At 34.4% G+C, this 20,501-nt stretch overlaps 2 protein-coding genes across 6 annotated transcripts; both read right to left on the bottom strand.

Annotated features, from left to right (window-relative positions):
- Nucleotides 1-1,006: 1,006 nt before the first annotated feature.
- On the bottom strand, nt 1,007-3,936 carry LOC112710815 (uncharacterized). 3 transcript variants are annotated; one of them, XM_025763228.3, is made up of 5 exons: nt 3,543-3,936; nt 2,995-3,206; nt 2,826-2,914; nt 2,021-2,137; nt 1,007-1,536 (listed from the first exon to the last, which is right to left on the bottom strand). In XM_025763228.3, the coding sequence occupies exons 2-5, from the start codon at nt 3,176-3,178 to the stop codon at nt 1,405-1,407; spliced, it is 522 nt and encodes a 173-aa protein (XP_025619013.1). In that variant the 5' UTR covers nt 3,179-3,206; nt 3,543-3,936; the 3' UTR covers nt 1,007-1,404. The 3 variants fall into 3 exon arrangements, with proteins under 3 accessions (XP_025619013.1, XP_025619014.1, XP_025619015.1); XM_025763229.2 differs by having other exon boundaries at nt 2,995-3,248; nt 3,543-3,913; XM_025763230.3 differs by having other exon boundaries at nt 1,007-1,532; nt 2,016-2,137; nt 3,543-3,913.
- Nucleotides 3,937-17,062: 13,126 nt separating this feature from the next.
- On the bottom strand, nt 17,063-19,992 carry LOC112710814 (uncharacterized). Of its 3 annotated transcripts, none has more exons than XM_025763224.2 (5): nt 19,598-19,992; nt 19,050-19,261; nt 18,881-18,969; nt 18,076-18,192; nt 17,063-17,592 (listed from the first exon to the last, which is right to left on the bottom strand). In XM_025763224.2, the coding sequence occupies exons 2-5, from the start codon at nt 19,231-19,233 to the stop codon at nt 17,461-17,463; spliced, it is 522 nt and encodes a 173-aa protein (XP_025619009.1). In that variant the 5' UTR covers nt 19,234-19,261; nt 19,598-19,992; the 3' UTR covers nt 17,063-17,460. The 3 variants fall into 3 exon arrangements, with proteins under 3 accessions (XP_025619009.1, XP_025619012.1, XP_025619010.1); XM_025763227.2 differs by having other exon boundaries at nt 17,063-17,588; nt 18,071-18,192; nt 19,598-19,975; XM_025763225.2 differs by having other exon boundaries at nt 19,050-19,303; nt 19,598-19,969.
- Between the last annotated feature and the right edge of the window lie 509 nt (nt 19,993-20,501).

The raw sequence follows: 20,501 nt of genomic DNA, 5'->3' as shown, positions 1-20,501 counted from the left end.
AATCATATGAATAAGTGGGCAAACTAATATATATGCATTTAATTTATACTTTTAATATTATTATATACATATGAAAGTAATATATATTATATATTATATATATTAATCTTAATATTTAAAATTTTTATTTTTTAATATAATTTGATGTAAAATATAAATAAAAATTATAATTTATTGATAGATAGACAATAATAAAATTGATTTTTTAAATATTTTTAAATATACAAAGTATAATTTATTAATATAGAATTATAGATCATGTTCCTATTATTTGAGCTAACTCATAAGCTTTCGATGAGTCGAGCTTGAATTTAAAAAATAAGCTCGATTAGTAATGAGTGGAGTCGTAAGTCAAACTCAATTTTGGTAAGTCGAGCTTGAGCTTGGTCTAGCTCGCTCATTTCCAACTCTAGTTGTGAGAGACTGAGGATGCATCGTTGTAATTGAAGAACAGAAAAAAAAAGTTACAAGCAATGAAACAAGATTTGATACCACTTTCTATGAATATTGAGTAAAAATTCTTTTAATATATATATATAATATATATACGTTATGTTACCATTTTTTTCTTGGTTTGTGGCGATAAACTCAAATAAATCTATTAAGGTACCTAATTGCAGTTCGCAATAAGAGCCTAAGGACTTTCTTCAAACTAACCTTTCATATCACCAAGATTTGGATTCCAAATTATTTCAAGAACAATCCCCAATTCAAAACTTTCTTAAGTTACTCCGCACAATAAAAACAGATCGATGCCTCGGTTTATTTCCTAAAATTAGAAACTCGAGAAGTCCAGCCTGCTCCAAAGGTAATAAATCCATTATGCCTTATTCACTTTTTGCAAATAGTCAAATACTTGGTTTCCAATACTTAGATGCGGTAAAAATTCAGGAGTGCAGGATACTACTACTCATGTAGGAGCAAGAAAAAATAATTCAGTCAATGCATTGAAGAAAGTGCTCGGAAAATAGAAGCGAGGATAACACATAATTCAAGGCTTTCAATGTAAGTATTTGAAATGAACTTTCATATTTTGCATAAAGGTCGCGAAAACTAAAGGATATATAATATTAGGAATGTTAACGTTGGACTGTTAAAACCCTAAATACGTTCTTCTCAATATTTTACTATTTTTAAAGACCTCAGGCTCAGCCGATCGATTCCTTTAAATAAGCAAACAAAAATTAATTACAAAGTAACACGCTTTGAGGTAAAAGGTGCAATACAACAAAAACCAATAGAAACCAGAGGAAGATTGCACCATCCTAAAGGAAAATTTGAACTATTCTTCATCTAATTTTTTCTAACCTTGTTTTTTTTTCTTTGAAACTACAACCCATCCATCCTCTGCTTCACCTGCATCCTTTTTGAGAGGCTCATCATCAATCCGCATGTTACCTGAACTCATGTTTGATTCAGATTTTGGAATGTCCACATCCATGTTTGAAGTAGCTTGCCTAGCACTGCTTTCACCATTTTGACCACCTTGGACATCATCATCTTCCTCATCCTCATCATCATCCTCATCATCACAATCTATTTAAAAAAATAAATAAATCATAAAAAAAAAACTACTACTACTACTTCAAAATTCAAGTAATGTGGATGAGCTTCCAGTTGTATCTTAGCAAAGATGTAAACAAGAGAAAATGTTCACGTGTCAGCCAACAACAAAATTTTTTTCACTATATGTGCGGTTGAGTACATGAACCAAAATGACACCATGATGCGCTATTATGAATAATGTCTGAACATTTAAGCTCGTTTAGAAATTAGAAGTTATAGAATTAAAATATTAATGTTTCTCCTCCTAAATATAGTATGGGCAAAGCAAACTCATGCATCACATTCCCATCAAATAATATACTTTAACGTTGCTCCCTCCTAAAAAAAATCCAGTCATATAGGACAAGGAAAAGCCTAAATCAATCATATACACAAGTGTAAAAAATTTATAGAATAGCAATATAACACAATCAAGGTTCATACTCGTTCAAAAATATTATGCTATCATTTTTACCTGTGGCACTGCACGAGGATGCGCAGCTTGGTTAACAATGGCCTGCCTATAACGCTCAATGGTCACAAAGTTTCCTTCTAAGCATTCCTCATGCATAACCATTAGATTTTTAGCTACCTACATTAGTTCGTAATAATAACATGAACATGAAAAAATGAGAATCACAAGAAAATACTGCAAATACACAGATACATCACAAAGGAGTCATTAGCAGTGGCATACACAGCTTTAATTTCTTTTAAGTTTGAAAAAATGACCTTAGGACACAGTTCACATTAAGTTTAATCTATGCTACAAATGAATATGGACACCAGAGCCCTACTTAACTGCTTCTTTCCAAATAAAATACATACAAAACAAAAGGTATATCAAGATTTTAAAATACAAAATAGAAACATATGACATGAACATGAAAATTGGTGACTAATGATATGTTCATTCCAAAAACTAAAGACTAAATAGTGTACCATTAATTATGCCTATGATGGCCAGATATTAAGTTTTCAGTTTCCACCTATGAATAAAAAGACAGGGAAGACTGATGTTGTGATCGAGGTGGTAAAAAAATGCAGCCCTCTCCAAAGAGAGTTTCCTAAGATTCAAACCCTCAACCTTGTAGTTAAAGTTCAACTAACATTCAACCCACTTCCATTGAGCTTAACAAATTAGGTAACTTTACTTTCAAACACTATGGTAAACTAAAAATAACAACTACATTTAAACCTTAATTATTGCAAACAAGCAACATGAGCAAAATTCAACAACAAATAATATGTATTAATCCAACAAAGAAAGAAAGATGCACCTCTTTAATGCTGCCATCCTCAACCACTACATTGAGCGAAAGCATGCCATCATAGAGTTTGTCCTCCAAGTCATCAGTATCAAGCGGCTCTGCGAATCATTCAGAAAATAAAAATATTAAGGATCTAAAACAAAATAACAATAATTGAAGCAGTGTAATAGCGAGCAACCTCTGGATTGAGTGAACCAGGAGAGGATATCGGTGGCGAGGTTATCGGCCTTGAGGCGGGAGTCAGGGCCACCCCACTGGTTCTCGACAGCATCACGAAGAGCGGACCAACGCGACAAAACAAAGCCAATGCCTTCGCTGAAAAGTGATAATGAGTTTCCTTGTAACCGTTTCGCAGCCTCCATTCTTCTTCTCTTCTTTCTGGATGGAACCCTGCACACAAAAGGATCAAAGATCAAACCCGTCTCTGCTCTCCTGAAAAGGCCACAAGTCTCCTCTTCAGTGCATCAAAATTAAACTGTTTTAATATAATTAAAGCAAGGTTTTGAAAATTGAACTAATCGAACCGTTTTGGCTACTTTATCAAAGGTTGAAAGCTTCAACTAGGCTCAACCGGAATAACTAGATTATAATAAAATAATATATGAAATCATAAAACAGTTACACAAACACATAAATATATTCTAATGTAAATCAATAAAATACACAAAAAAATAAAAATTCAACAGCATTGCATTTGTGAGAAATTGAGAAAGCAGTAAGTCTTACAAAGGACGAGAGAGGGCAGCAACCACGACAGAGAGGGTGGCAGAGTTGGGGCGGAGAGGCGAGCAGAGACGGGGCCGGAGAGGAGAGCAGAGAGGCGAATAGAGACGCGGGTGACAGATGCTGGTGGCAGCGATGCGGACGACGACGCAGGAGTTGAACGATTAGCAGCACAGGAAGAGAGATGGAAAACAGAGCAACGATGCCGCCGGCGACCACTCTTGCGGTGTTGGAAGACAGAGACGGAGGAGGAAGGAGAGAAGAGGAAGGTAGGCAGCGGCAGTAGCCAAGGATACTTGCCAAACTTGGGGAGTTGGGGGTGAGTTTGAATGATTTAGGGTTTCTTTCTTCTTTTTGTTTTTTAAATGTAACCTAAGAGGCTAAGGGCAGCAAATGCATGTTATCAGAGCCTAGCGGTGTACATGGCCCCACCCAGCTCGAAAACTCGACCCGACTCTGAACACTTTAGTGATTAATTTATAAGATTTCATCGGGTCTAGGGTCAGATAAGAGTCTCAAAAATAGATCCAGTCATTATTTCGGGTCGGGTTTGGGCAATAGCTCGGGTCACTCGAACTCGATCCGGTGGCCACCATCATACATAATTAATATTTTGTGTTATTAGTGATGGATGAATGCTATTCTTATGTGGAATTTAAATATTGTAAACCTTAATATTTTGTGTTATTAGTCATTATAAGATTATAAGTTAATATTTTATGTTTAAAATACATAAGACTTTAGACTAATGCATAATATTGTGTTATTTGTATTGATTTAAATATTTGGTATTTTAGATAATATTAGTATTAATTATGGTTATGCTTTAATTTTAGAGAAGGGTTGATTCTTGTTATATTTTTTTAAGTGAATTATACTATGTGAATTGTGAAATAATGGTTGGAGATTAGGTAATTTTTACATGCTAAAGTCCTAGTTTTCATCCGGTTTTTACCCGGTTTTCACCCGGTCCGAATGTGCGTAGGTTTCATTGGGTTTAGCATCGGGTTATGGTCTAAAAATTAGGCCCGGTCTATATTTCGGGTCGGGTCTGGGTCAAGCCAAACCCGGTGTGGCCCGATCCATGTACACTCCTATCAGAACCGGTCGATTTGATTTGCTTTCTAGCTGCATTTAACCTGGCGTTGACCAGTCAAAACCGCCGAAAACCAAATAACTCAAAGAGGGAGTTCTAACATTGGTGCTCTCGTTGAGAGGTTTCTTCCATTTTTCACGGAAAAACAAATAACTCAACAATGTGAAGATACATTTCAAATATTTGATGACAAAGATGGTTTTGGATCGACAATATATACTGAGTAATACTGGAACGCTAGAGAAACACCTGAGGAGCAGAGATTCATAGAGGTGGAAAGAGGTTTGAAAGGGATTTCAGTTAAGAAAGGCGCTCAATCCATTTGCCAATTTGGAAACATTCGAAATTGCGTTCTATCATTGCTACCAATTGAATATGCGTCCAAGCAATACCAACCGAATATGCGTCCAAGCATGCCAGAAATTTGCTGGAATAAAGTTGCAGAATGGAAAATAGAGTGGGAAGAGATTAAAGCTAGACTAAAGCAACAACAGCAACCACCACAAATCGATCAAGAAGCAACCAAATCTCAACTATCAACAGAATAAGACTCACAGCAGCACCAACAGAAATTCAAGAAAAAAGAGAGGCCGAAATCGATGCAAATTCAGATTCAACAAGCAATTTAGCAACAAATCTAACAACAGATCACAAATTCAATTTCACAAGATCAGTTCACAAATCAACAAGGCCAGAATATGAAATTGTCGAAGAAGAAGAATCAGATTTCAATTTTGAATTTCAACCGCAACAACAAGAAGAATCAAACAGAAATTGCAGATCAAGCACGAATTCAAAATTCAATAAAAAATAACTCTAGATCCAGAAAATCAAGTACGCTTAGAGACAATTACAAAGAAAGTAGAATTATAAATCAAGTACGCTTAGAAATTATGATAATACTAAATTGTACCTTCTGATTTGGCAACTAATAAAAAAACACAGAACAAAAAATTTTAAAGTAAAAAAAATAGAATTAACAACCCAACCAAAGAATCAAGAACAACCCAACCAAAGAACAAATTAGAATCAACAATAGGGAGGACCACAGAAGAATAAAAATAAATCAGAATCAAACCAACAATAAGAATAAAAAAGTTCAGAATAAAAAAAATCAGAATCAAAATCAAACAGAGGCTCCATTACAGATTCAAATGCAAGGAAGGATGACGGCGCTAGAAACGGAGAGCTGGCGACGGAGGCAGGAACAGAGATGGTGCCGGCGACGGTGGAACAGAGCTTCGCGATGGAGGCAGGAGGCGAGCCCGGCGACTATGCTTCCATTGCTGAGAGTCTGAGACGTTAGCTGAGTGAGGGACCGAGTGAGCTTCGAAGCTCCAACCGGCGACGACGTCAGGAGGTCCGGCGGCTGAACGAAAGGGAGGGACTGAGCTCGCCGGCGTTGAAAGGAACGGCTAGCTCAAGGGTGATGGGAGGGATGAGAGAGGGTATGCTGCTGCGCTGTTGGAGAGTTGGAGTGAGTTAGGGTTGGTAACTAGTAAGGGTTGGGGGCTTACTGAATGCTAAACGGCGCGTTTTGAGCATTTTTGGGTTTAAGTAAAAAAACCGACCGGATCCCAATTCGGTTCGACTGACCGATTACCGGCCGGTTTAATAGTTTAACTACGGTTTTCTTTTTCCGATTTTGGCATATAACCGAATCATAATTTTCATCGGTTCATAATTTGACTGGTTCAACTGATCGATTCGAACCGGTTTTTAGAACATTGCTCCTTCCACTAAGCTGGTTACATCTTCATTAATCATTACATATATTACCCATAATAATAAATGTTATATATTTATATAACAATTAAGTGCTAATTGTTATATCACAATTTGTTTTGTTTTTAACAGGTCTAGCCTGTCATGTAGTCAATTAGCTTAAACCTGACTTACAACTTACTAGAGATTTTTTTAAAAGTACTAAATCTGGCATGTTATTCAACCTGACTTGGTCTGAAACCTATTAAAAGGCTTGATAATTCTTTTTTTTTTTTTACAAAAATAAAAATATTATTTAAAAAACTATTTTTTAATAATCATATTATATATAATATGTCATATTTAATATTTATAAGAATTTTTAAACTTTAAAGTATTTAAAATATACAAAATTATTTATACTTAAATATAATAAATTTAAAATATTTCATAATTTTGTTAATAATAAAAAAATTATTTCTATATTTGTAATTATGTGGATAAATCACAGATATAAACCAAATGGAGGCATATATTACACAATTCTACCAAATTCAAAAAACTCGTTACAAAAATCTCCCATAAGGACAATTTCATGTAGTTCAAATGAGGCTCATTCGAATTACACAAACTAAGAGTAATTCGAAGCAATCAAATTCGAATTACACGTGATCGACATAAATCGAATTGGACCAATTCGAATTATGCATGCATGAATTCCAATCACCTTGATTCGAATTACACTCACGTTTTGTGATATAATTTGCAATACTCTTCTCCCCCATTCTTTTATTAAGAAATTAATAATTTATTAAAAAATTAATAATTTAAAAATTAAAAAATATATATTTTATTCCATGCATTAAAAGAAAAACTAACAAAATATTTAATTACGAGACTTCTTCAAAATATTTATGAGCTATCAATTCAAATTCCATAAAATATTCTTCTGCCCATTCTTGATAGCTCATGAATATTTTTTAATAAATTTATTTAAATATATACACAAAATAAAATATTTTTGTGGTATAATTTAAAGCCATTTTTTAAGCCATTTTTTTAAATTATTTTGCATAGAATAAAATATTTTTTTGTGGTATAATTTAAAAAAATTTATTAAAAAATATTTATGAGCTATCAAACATGGGCAGAAGAGTATTGTATAGAATTCGGATTGATAGAGCATTAATATTTTGAAGAAGTTTAGTTTTGTAATTAAATATTTTGTTAGCTTTTTTTCAATGCATGAAATAAAATATATATTTTTTAATTTTTAAATTATTAATTTTTTAATAAATTTTTGTAATAAATTATTAATTTTTTTAATAAAAGAATGGACAGAAGAGTATTATAAATTATATCACAAAATGTGTGTAGTTCGAATCAAGGTGATTCGAATTACCCCTGAAATTCATGTATGCATAATTTGAATTGGTCCAATTCGATTTATGTTGATCACTTCTAATTCGAATTTGATTGATTCGAATTACTTTTGATTTGTGTAATTCGAATGAGCCTCGTTCGAACTACATGAAATTGTCGTTCTTGTAGATTCCTGTAGCGTTTTTAAGTTTGGTAAACTATGTAATATATGCCTCTATTTGGTTTATATCTGTGATTTACCCTAATTATGTATTAACAGGCCAATAAAACTTATTAGTGAGTTTGGACCTGACCTATTAACATAATAAGCCTTTTACAAGAGCCTGAACTTGTGTCTATTTTATAACAGACTAGGTTGCAGCTCCTGACAGGCCGTCTAACATTTTTCCACTCCTACTTGTAACTTCCAATCACTAAAAATTTTTTCTTTGAAATTCGGTATTGCCGCTATTTGCACTTCATCTTACTTTTAATTTATTTATTTTATTTATTTTATTTATTTTTGTTTTTATTATCACAATAATTTTATCACTTATTTTACTTCTTTTAAATTTTTTAAATTTATTTTTTCTTTGTTGATGTAGTTGTAGTAATAGTATTAATTTAATATTTTTTTATTATATTTTTCTGTTTACACTAAAATTATTGGTTAAATTAAAATTTATACATAATTTAATTAAATTTAAGTTATTTAAAATATTTTTTAGTATATTTTTGTTTTATAAATTATAATTTTATATATTTATTTAATTATTATTGAGTCAAACGGTTCTATCAGTGATCTACCGGTTAAACCACTAACTCAGTAACCCAATAACTTGACTGGATTAATTGCCGGTTCAATTTTGATAACTATGAACAAATGGGTCGAAATTTGTTGGGTTAGTTCGCGTAACTCTTCAAATAAGATAGATCGAACTAGAAATTTGCATGACCAAAAAAATTTAGAAATTTGAGACCGTTATAATCAAGTGGGGGTTGATTTAGTGGCTAACTCCCTAATTTATTTAAGTAAATGTCGGGGGTTCGAATTCTACCTTGTGTATGCAGCAATCTATTGGCCAACGACAAACTTTTAAATGGAACTCAGTACCACGGCGGATTAGTCCTTGACTTACCGGATTGGGAGATACCGTAGGAAAAAAAAGAAGTCTGCCTAATTCACAAATTTTGGCGGGATAAGTTTGCTCGGCAGGCTTTTGGATTTTAAAATGATAATTGAATTTGGAATATTACTTTTGTGCTTGTATTTGGAATATTTGTTCGTTTTATTTAAGTTATAATTTGGACTATATTTGATTGATTAGAGACTTGTACAATGTTTAACTATATATTTTGGATAAGAGATAAGTATTGTTTTGGTCCCTAAAGTTTAGGGTCAAAATCAAATTCGTCCCCAACGTTATTTTTTATTTAAAATCGTTCTAAATATTTTATTTAGTATTAAAATTGTCTTTTTTAATAAAATTTTTTATTTTATTACTAAATTATCCCTATCCTAATAAAATTTTTTATTTTATTACTAAATTATCCCTTTTTTCTTTGTGAGTTTCGGGAGTATCCCCATTCATAGGTCCAAGATCCACATCTATGAATTGAAAGGCAGACCAAGAAAAACAGAGTTCGTGTAACACCCCAATTAGCCTAAACTTTACCTCGCGTCGTAAAGCAAAGGTTAATCAGGGGTTACGATAATTCTAAGCTCATACATATAATATATAGAAGAAATGATATTATCTAGAAGCCTGATGAAAGGTATAACTCAAAACAGGATTTGACGAGCACATAACGTACTAGCGAAGCTACTAACTTAAAGCACAAGAAACAGATACCATATAACAAAAGATAATAGTATAATATCATAAAAATCTAGCCACGGCTCGCGGAGTTTAAGCCGGCTAGCCATATATACAGACAACTAGAAATCATAGCTTAAAAGGGCTTATACAAGTTTTTCTCTCTCAATACAAGCCTCTAGGCCAAAACAAAACATAAAAGTGAGAGATGTATAATCACAATAAACAAAATAAACAAAAGACTCAAAAAGGTATCATGATCCTCCGCTTCTGTCACCATCCAAGCAACTCACCGAGGTGGGTTACGACCTACATCTGAAAAATACAACAGAAATATGGTATGAGAACCGGAGGTTCTCAGTATGGTAACAGTGCCCAGTGATGTAAGATATAAGACCCCGGGACGCCAAAGGAAATCCTAGACTCCATATCCATCACAAGAATTCAAACTTAAAGCATTCTAAAATGAATAAACATAATTATATAAAACTTTAACATAACTAAACAGCGTACTATATCTTAGGGGATTTTCTAATCTAATCAAACACCGCTGTCCCACAGCCTTCACCAACCGATCCTCCATCCGATTTCATTGCCATCGCCTTTCGAACCTCCTCAATCTCAGTAGAAAGCACAAGTATATACAATGCAAGTAAAACACAAGTAGAAGCATATAAGACAAGTAAATCAAGTAGCAATTAAACATGTTATACAAATAGGCATACAATTACAAGTCGGCAAAGCAATCAAACAGATAGAAAATGCACATGATGAATGCCTGTCCTACTGACTGTGATATCACATTGTTGGTTCAACTGCCAACCCGACACATCTCCCGGAGATGTTGCCTTTCGGAAATCATAATGGAAACCCCCGGGATATCGTGCTCGGATAACCGACCTGGATATAGTGCCAGCACACTATAGTGATTCCGAAAGGATGCGAGCGGGATACTATTGCGACGGACCTCACATCTCAACGCAAGCGGGACGAACCACTGTCCTTACACCGTCGCCGCCGCTACCTCGACAGGCGGGATCCAACCGCCGTCCCTGTCGGGCGCATAGCATCTCAAAATCTCAATATACAAATGATACATCAGTGGTTTTTTTGAAAATATTTTCAATATCACAAGGATCCATCATCTCATTCAGAGTCCTCAACTCATCTCAACCATTGTCAATTCAACATTTTCCTTCCTCCTTCCCACTCCATCGAACCCACCCTCAATACACTAGAAACCTAAACTTCTGTTCGCTAATTTTTCATAATAAACATATTCCCATACTCAAAATTTAGCTCAAAAAGCCTTAAAATGGTGTTATAGAGGATTACAACCTTGTTGGAAATGTAAAATAGTTGAAAACAAAGTTTAAATTTGTGGAACAGGGCGTGTGTAGGCACAGGGGTGTGTGCGCGCACGCCCAGGAAGATTTTAAGAGTGTGCATACGCACAGGGGTGTTCGTACGCACAGGTACCAGATTTTATAAGGTCTGTGTGCTCGCACAAGGTGTGCTAGCTCCCCCAAGAGACTGGCCTTCCCAACGTGTGCGTGCGCACAGGGCTGTGCGTACGCACAGGTTACAATTCTTCATTGGTGTGTGCGCGCACAAGTTGTGCTAACGCTGTGGGAAGGGAGCCTTTCCCTGCGTGTGCGTGCGCACAGGTCTGTGCGTCTGCACGGATTAAGATTTTTGCAAGGTTGTGCGTTCCCACAAGGCTGTGCGTGCGCACATATCAGAAATCATAAAATTCTACAACTTTGCAGAAATTTAGATTTTCAACACCAACTTTGAATGATCATAACTTCCTCTACAAAATCCCAAATTTTACAAACTTTATATCGATTTAAAGGGTTTTCAATGAACTTTACTTCTAAATAAATTTCAGCCCATTTGGAAAATCGAGACAAAAGTTATAATCAGACAAAGTTTACCAAAAACCAACATTTACCCAAAATCACAATTTCCTCAATTCCTTTGTAAAACACAACCAAAACCAAACCAAACCATTCCAAACTCCAATTCTCATCAAAATCAACCCTCTCTGTTATATTACACCAAGCTTACCACATTTTCCTTCACTTTTACTCATCCTCAATCTCAACATCAATATATCACATATATCAAACCTCATTAACATTTTCCCAACTACAACACCAATTTATCAACAACAATATCACATATACCAACACAATTCACTTCTCAACTTCACAAATCATTCATCCTCATCATATCGCTATCAATCATCATAATCAAACTCAACAATCATCAATTCATCATAAATCATCGCATATCATCATTTAACAACTCACAATCATTTAAATATAAACCTATCCTATGGGTCACTAGCCTAAGTGTCCATGAATATTATATACTACATAAAGGAAACCGAAACCATACCTTGGCCGATTCTCAATATGCACCAAAACTCAAAATTAAGCACAATCCAAGCTTTCAACCACAAGCAAGCCTCCACTTCCACTTCAACAAGCACTAACAAGTTCCAATAGCTTCCAAACTCACAATAATCTAGTTATATACACACAAATCATCACAAATCAACCTAGGGCTCCTCATAATCAAATTTTCACAAGAGTTTCAAAGCCTCTTATCTTTTCCAACAGTTTTTGTAGCCAAAACCCAATACTAAGCAAGGATTAGAGTGAACCTAAACACCTACCCAAAATCACAAAGATCACTCAAAATCAAAACCCAAAATTCGAATTTCACAAAGGGCACAAAACTGGGCAGGGAATTTTGAGTTCTTACATACACAAGTGGGATAGAACTAACGGACTTGGCAAGAGCTTCGTATAGCAACTGACGGCACGCGAATCGGAACTCCGGAGAGTGAGATATGGCTCCAAGAAGAAGATGATAAATAGTAAATAAAACCCTTGCCTCTCCTCTCTTCACTTTCACGTTGCTGCTGCTATTTGGAATTAAAAGTGGCAGAGTTTGCCACTTAATGGACTTATATGATGTTGGGCTTGGGCCCAATTTGGACCCGGTCCAGCCCGTTTGGCTCAACTTTGGGCCAAACCTTTAAAATTAACGCTCGGTTTTTGACTTCTAATATTTTTCTAAGATTTTTGGCTGTTTTCACTTTTTCTCGCTTAGCACCGGGCAAACTTGAACCGGTTCAACCGGTTCAATTGCCAGTTCGCGGTTTTTCAAAGTTTTTTGCAGAAAACATATTTTCTAACTCAGAAAAACCTACTAAGTCCAAAAATCACATTTAAATCCTCAAATTCTCTCTCTAACTATTCAAAATCTAATTTGGAAAATATAATCGCTTAATTAACTGGTTGATTAGTTGCGGTTCTTACAGTTTGCAAAAGGCACTGGAATTCAACCAAGCACTTCCATTAAAATCTTTCTTTCCTTGTCGCTTTTCTCGTCCATGTTTTTCTCATCACTATTCATTCATCAACTCACCCTCACTTGTGTTCTCTCTTCTTTCTGCACTGATGAATGTGACATATTTAAGACTACTTTTTGTTACTTAGACGCATGTGATAATAATCATCACTTCTATTTTTAACCCTTCAATGTATTCTTATTCATAATCTACTTGTTGCATGCAGGTTGGACCCTGCTTAATTTACTCTGCCATGTTGGCTAAGTTAACGGATTGAAGTATGAGAAAAGAAGAAGAAATAACATTGTCCCAGAAGATCACAAATTGATGCAATTCTGTTTGTGTCCTAATACTTGTAATTACTCTCCAAGATATATACTAAACGTGTGAGACATGCCAGAAGATCACAAATTGATGCAATTTCAGTGAATATTATAGAACTTTTGATGCCAGAATAATTTCACTGAGAACAATTTCAGTAGCTTGATCAACAACATTTGGATTTTCAATAGCTACAGCCTTAAGTATTTTGCATGAACGAAAATTCTTTAAAATGATAGGTGATACGTGAGCATCTTTCCTACCTTTTCCTAGTGAATTTGCATTTAATTTGTTGAGTTTAATCAAGAATTAATTATCTTTTAACCACTATGGATGCTACTTTGAGTCGTGTACAATTTTGTTTATTTTAGGTAGCATTCGGATGGATTTGATGGAGTTTCCATAGAAAAAGAGAAGAAGGCGAATGATGCTGTCAACCCTGACCTCTTTGCACTTAAACCTGAATAACTCGAGCTACAAAGATCCAATTGAAGTGATTTTAGCGGCGTTGGAAAGCTAACTTCTAGAGATTTTCAACGATGTATAATAGTTCATACTTCTTCTCCATCAATTCGGCCAAGGCTGCGCCTAACTTGAGATTTCTCAAGTTAGGCGTGGATTATTAAGGAATCAAGTGGTCCCCAACTCTCCAAGAAGCAAGCACACAATCTCCTATTAATTCTGATTTAAACTTTATTTTATTTAAAAATAGGAAAAGATATTATTTATTTTTAGAAAATATATTTTACATTAATTAGGATTAGATATAAAAGGGAAAAAAATCTCTTCTCTTCTTTTATACCTCATTCCGTACTTTACAGTTTTTCAGAATCCTTATTTTCTCTCTGAACCATGAGCAACTAAACCTCCACTGTTAAGGTTAGGAGCTCTATCTATTGTATGGATTGATACTATTATTTTTTTATTTTAATTCATGTACTGATTTATATTTCAAGAATTGTTTTCGTTCTTTATTTTATGAATCTGGGTGGAACGGAAGTATGACCTTGGTTCTAATTGAGTTCTTGTATAACTTTGAAAAGCTTTTTACTTGAATAACAGCTTGAAAATATATTCTCCTAAATTTCTAATTATCTGGACTTAACAGGATACGTGACATATAATCCTCTTATATTTGGGTAATTAGGATTTTTGTGGCATATAAACTAGAATTGAACTTCACCCTCTAATTGGAATTAAGTGACCAAGGAATTGGCGGTTGATGAATTTTAGAGGAGACTAAAAAGGTCTAAGGAATTAGGGTTTAGTCACATTGACGAACGGATTTTCTATCAGTAAAGAAATTCACAAATATAATCGCGTTGTAAGTATAGCTTCTAAACCAACAGAAAATCCTTTCGTACAAATGTTTGGTTGTCACAAGTAAACAAACCCCTTTGAAATTGATAACCGAAGTATTTAAACCTCGGATCGTCTTCTCAAGGAATTGCAGGGAAGTATGATTTATTATTAGTTATGCAAAGGTATATTTTGGGGTTTTGAAAAGGTTTGAACAGGAGAAAGAGATTGCAGGAATTAATAAATTAATAACTAATAAAACTCTTGGCAAGGTATGAAAACTGAAAGTCCTATCCTAGTTATCCTTATCAATGGTGATGAGAATTATATTTTTTCTCCTACTAAGTCAACCTCTAACTATGAAGGTCAGTTAAGTGGACAAATTAATTTAACACCTAAAGTCCTAGTCAACTCGTCAAGGAAAGACTAGAGTTATAGGAATCTAAATTAATCAGCAAAGATAACAATTATCAATCACGATGAGTTTGACAACTCAAGAGTTACCAATTAATCAACTAAAGCCAATAGTAAAAAATCTAAATTACTTATATAATAAATAGAAGAAAGCAATCATGAGTTTGAAATACCTCAAATTATATTAATTAAGAAAATCCTAACATGAAAAGTTCATAAACAAATAAAAGAGAAAATAAATAAAAAGAACATTGAACCTGTGATGAAAAAGATAAAAATATTCCTAAATCCTTTAAGAGGAATCCTAATCCTAAGACCTCTCTCTCTAAAAACTACATCTAATTTATGAAAGTGTGACTTCTGAATGAATGTATGGACTCTCCCACTTTATAGCCTCTAATCTGTGTTTTCTGGGACGAAAACTGGGTCAAAAACAGCCCAGAATTCGCTGGTTATGAAATATGCCACGTTGATTTTCGCAGATGCGACGCATCCGCATGGAGTGCGCATTCGCATCGCATATCTGTACGGACACTATAGCAAATTATATATCAAATCGAAGCCCCGGACGTTAGCTTTCCAAAGCAACTAGAAATGCGTCATTTTGACCTCTGTAGTTCAAGTTATGACCGTTTGAGTGCGAAGAGGTCAAGTTGGACAGCTTAGCAATTTCTTCAACTTCTTGTATTCTTTCCACTTTTGCACGCTTCCTTTCCATCCTCTAAGTCATTCTTGCCCTGTAATCCCTGAAATCACTTAACACATATATCAAGGCATCGAATGGTAATAAGAGAGGATTTAAATAAAAGAAAATAAAAGTCAAAGAAGCATGTTTTCAATCATAGCACAAAATCGGGAAGGAGAATGTAAAACCATGCAAATCATATGAATAAGTGGGCAAACTATATTATATATGCATTTAATTTATACTTTTAATATTATATATATACATATGAAATAGTAATATATAATTATATATATATATATATATATATATATATATATATATTAATCTTAATTATTTAAAATTTTATTTTTTACATATAATTTTGATGTAAAATATAAATAAAAAATTTATAATTTATTGATAGATAGACAATATATAAAATTGATTTTTTAAAATATTTTTTAAAATATACAAGTTATAATTTATTAATATAGAATTATAGATCATGTTCCTATTATTTGAGCTAACTCATAAGCTTTCGATGAGTCGAGCTTGAATTTAAAAAATAAGCTCGATTAGTAATGAGTGGAGCCGTAAGTCAAACTCAATTTTGGTAAGTCGAGCTTGAGCTTGGTCTAGCTCGGCTCATTTCCAACTCTAGTTGTGAGAGACTGAGGATGCATCGTTGTAATTGAAGAACAGAAAAAAAAAGTTACAAGCAATGAAACAAGAAAAAAAAAGGGGCACAAAGTTGTGTCAGTTACCATGGCATGGTAACCGGCGGTGGTGCGGGAAAGAAGATGAGCGCCTTTGGGAGGGGAAAAAAGAAAATAATAGAATTCTTTTGTTTTCTAATTCTCCTCCCGCCCTCTCCACTTCTTTTTCCTTTTTTTTTTGTGGCTCTGCAGACCAACGTGCAGTTTAGATGAAATTTTAGAATCGGCCAATTTTTAATTCAATTTGAACCAACTTTCAGAATATTGAGTAAATTCTTTTATATATATATATATATATATATACCGTTATGTTACCATTTTTTTTCTTGGTTTGTGGCGATAAACTCAAATAAATCTATTAAGGTACCTAATTGCAGTTCGCAATAAGAGCCTAAGGACTTTCTTCAAACTAACCTTTCATATCACCAAGATTTGGATTCCAAATTATTTCAAGAACAATCCCCAATTCAAAACTTTCTTAAGTTACTCCGCACAATAAAAACAGATCGATGCCTCGGTTTATTTCCTAAAATTAGAAACTCGAGAAGTCCAGCCTGCTCCAAAGGTAATAAATCCATTATGCCTTATTCACTTTTTGCAAATAGTCAAATACTTGGTTTCCAATACTTAGATGCGGTAAAAATTCAGGAGTGCAGGATACTACTACTCATGTAGGAGCAAGAAAAAATAATTCAGTCAATGCATTGAAGAAAGTGCTCGGAAAATAGAAGCGAGGATAACACATAATTCAAGGCTTTCAATGTAAGTATTTGAAATGAACTTTCATATTTTGCATAAAGGTCGCGAAAACTAAAGGATATATAATATTAGGAATGTTAACGTTGGACTGTTAAAACCCTAAATACGTTCTTCTCAATATTTTACTATTTTTAAAGACCTCAGGCTCAGCCGATCGATTCCTTTAAATAAGCAAACAAAAATTAATTACAAAGTAACACGCTTTGAGGTAAAAGGTGCAATACAACAAAAACCAATAGAAACCAGAGGAAGATTGCACCATCCTAAAGGAAAATTTGAACTATTCTTCATCTAATTTTTTCTAACCTTGTTTTTTTTTCTTTGAAACTACAACCCATCCATCCTCTGCTTCACCTGCATCCTTTTTGAGAGGCTCATCATCAATCCGCATGTTACCTGAACTCATGTTTGATTCAGATTTTGGAATGTCCACATCCATGTTTGAAGTAGCTTGCCTAGCACTGCTTTCACCATTTTGACCACCTTGGACATCATCATCTTCCTCATCCTCATCATCATCCTCATCATCACAATCTATTTAAAAAAATAAATAAATCATAAAAAAAAAACTACTACTACTACTTCAAAATTCAAGTAATGTGGATGAGCTTCCAGTTGTATCTTAGCAAAGATGTAAACAAGAGAAAATGTTCACGTGTCAGCCAACAACAAAATTTTTTTCACTATATGTGCGGTTGAGTACATGAACCAAAATGACACCATGATGCGCTATTATGAATAATGTCTGAACATTTAAGCTCGTTTAGAAATTAGAAGTTATAGAATTAAAATATTAATGTTTCTCCTCCTAAATATAGTATGGGCAAAGCAAACTCATGCATCACATTCCCATCAAATAATATACTTTAACGTTGCTCCCTCCTAAAAAAATCCAGTCATATAGGACAAGGAAAAGCCTAAATCAATCATATACACAAGTGTAAAAAATTTATAGAATAGCAATATAACACAATCAAGGTTCATACTCGTTCAAAAATATTATGCTATCATTTTTACCTGTGGCACTGCACGAGGATGCGCAGCTTGGTTAACAATGGCCTGCCTATAACGCTCAATGGTCACAAAGTTTCCTTCTAAGCATTCCTCATGCATAACCATTAGATTTTTAGCTACCTACATTAGTTCGTAATAATAACATGAACATGAAAAAATGAGAATCACAAGAAAATACTGCAAATACACAGATACATCACAAAGGAGTCATTAGCAGTGGCATACACAGCTTTAATTTCTTTTAAGTTTGAAAAAATGACCTTAGGACACAGTTCACATTAAGTTTAATCTATGCTACAAATGAATATGGACACCAGAGCCCTACTTAACTGCTTCTTTCCAAATAAAATACATACAAAACAAAAGGTATATCAAGATTTTAAAATACAAAATAGAAACATATGACATGAACATGAAAATTGGTGACTAATGATATGTTCATTCCAAAAACTAAAGACTAAATAGTGTACCATTAATTATGCCTATGATGGCCAGATATTAAGTTTTCAGTTTCCACCTATGAATAAAAAGACAGGGAAGACTGATGTTGTGATCGAGGTGGTAAAAAAATGCAGCCCTCTCCAAAGAGAGTTTCCTAAGATTCAAACCCTCAACCTTGTAGTTAAAGTTCAACTAACATTCAACCCACTTCCATTGAGCTTAACAAATTAGGTAACTTTACTTTCAAACACTATGGTAAACTAAAAATAACAACTACATTTAAACCTTAATTATTGCAAACAAGCAACATGAGCAAAATTCAACAACAAATAATATGTATTAATCCAACAAAGAAAGAAAGATGCACCTCTTTAATGCTGCCATCCTCAACCACTACATTGAGCGAAAGCATGCCATCATAGAGTTTGTCCTCCAAGTCATCAGTATCAAGCGGCTCTGCGAATCATTCAGAAAATAAAAATATTAAGGATCTAAAACAAAATAACAATAATTGAAGCAGTGTAATAGCGAGCAACCTCTGGATTGAGTGAACCAGGAGAGGATATCGGTGGCGAGGTTATCGGCCTTGAGGCGGGAGTCAGGGCCACCCCACTGGTTCTCGACAGCATCACGAAGAGCGGACCAACGCGACAAAACAAAGCCAATGCCTTCGCTGAAAAGTGATAATGAGTTTCCTTGTAACCGTTTCGCAGCCTCCATTCTTCTTCTCTTCTTTCTGGATGGAACCCTGCACACAAAAGGATCAAAGATCAAACCCGTCTCTGCTCTCCTGAAAAGGCCACAAGTCTCCTCTTCAGTGCATCAAAATTAAACTGTTTTAATATAATTAAAGCAAGGTTTTGAAAATTGAACTAATCGAACCGTTTTGGCTACTTTATCAAAGGTTGAAAGCTTCAACTAGGCTCAACCGGAATAACTAGATTATAATAAAATAATATATGAAATCATAAAACAGTTACACAAACACATAAATATATTCTAATGTAAATCAATAAAATACACAAAAAAATAAAAATTCAACAGCATTGCATTTGTGAGAAATTGAGAAAGCAGTAAGTCTTACAAAGGACGAGAGAGGGCAGCAACCACGACAGAGAGGGTGGCAGAGTTGGGGCGGAGAGGCGAGCAGAGACGGGGCCGGAGAGGAGAGCAGAGAGGCGAATAGAGACGCGGGTGACAGATGCTGGTGGCAGCGATGCGGACGACGACGCAGGAGTTGAACGATTAGCAGCACAGGAAGAGAGATGGAAAACAGAGCAACGATGCCGCCGGCGACCACTCTTGCGGTGTTGGAAGACAGAGACGGAGGAGGAAGGAGAGAAGAGGAAGGTAGGCAGCGGCAGTAGCCAAGGATACTTGCCAAACTTGGGGAGTTGGGGGTGAGTTTGAATGATTTAGGGTTTCTTTCTTCTTTTTTGTTTTTTAAATGTAACCTAAGAGGCTAAGGGCAGCAAATGCATGTTATCAGAGCCTAGCGGTGTACATGGCCCCACCCAGCTCGAAAACTCGACCCGACTCTGAACACTTTAGTGATTAATTTATAAGATTTCATCGGGTCTAGGGTCAGATAAGAGTCTCAAAAATAGATCCAGTCATTATTTCGGGTCGGGTTTGGGCAATAGCTCGGGTCACTCGAACTCGATCCGGTGGCCACCATCATACATAATTAATATTTTGTGTTATTAGTGATGGATGAATGCTATTCTTATGTGGAATTTAAATATTGTAAACCTTAATATTTTGTGTTATTAGTCATTATAAGATTATAAGTTAATATTTTATGTTTAAAATACATAAGACTTTAGACTAATGCATAATATTGTGTTATTTGTATTGATTTAAATATTTGGTATTTTAGATAATATTAGTATTAATTATGGTTATGCTTTAATTTTAGAGAAGGGTTGATTCTTGTTATATTTTTTTAAGTGAATTATACTATGTGAATTGTGAAATAATGGTTGGAG

Source organism: Arachis hypogaea, chromosome 9 (assembly GCF_003086295.3).
Source record: "Arachis hypogaea cultivar Tifrunner chromosome 9, arahy.Tifrunner.gnm2.J5K5, whole genome shotgun sequence".
Lineage (NCBI taxonomy): Eukaryota > Viridiplantae > Streptophyta > Magnoliopsida > Fabales > Fabaceae > Arachis > Arachis hypogaea.
This window is presented reverse-complemented; position numbering and strand designations above follow the sequence as displayed.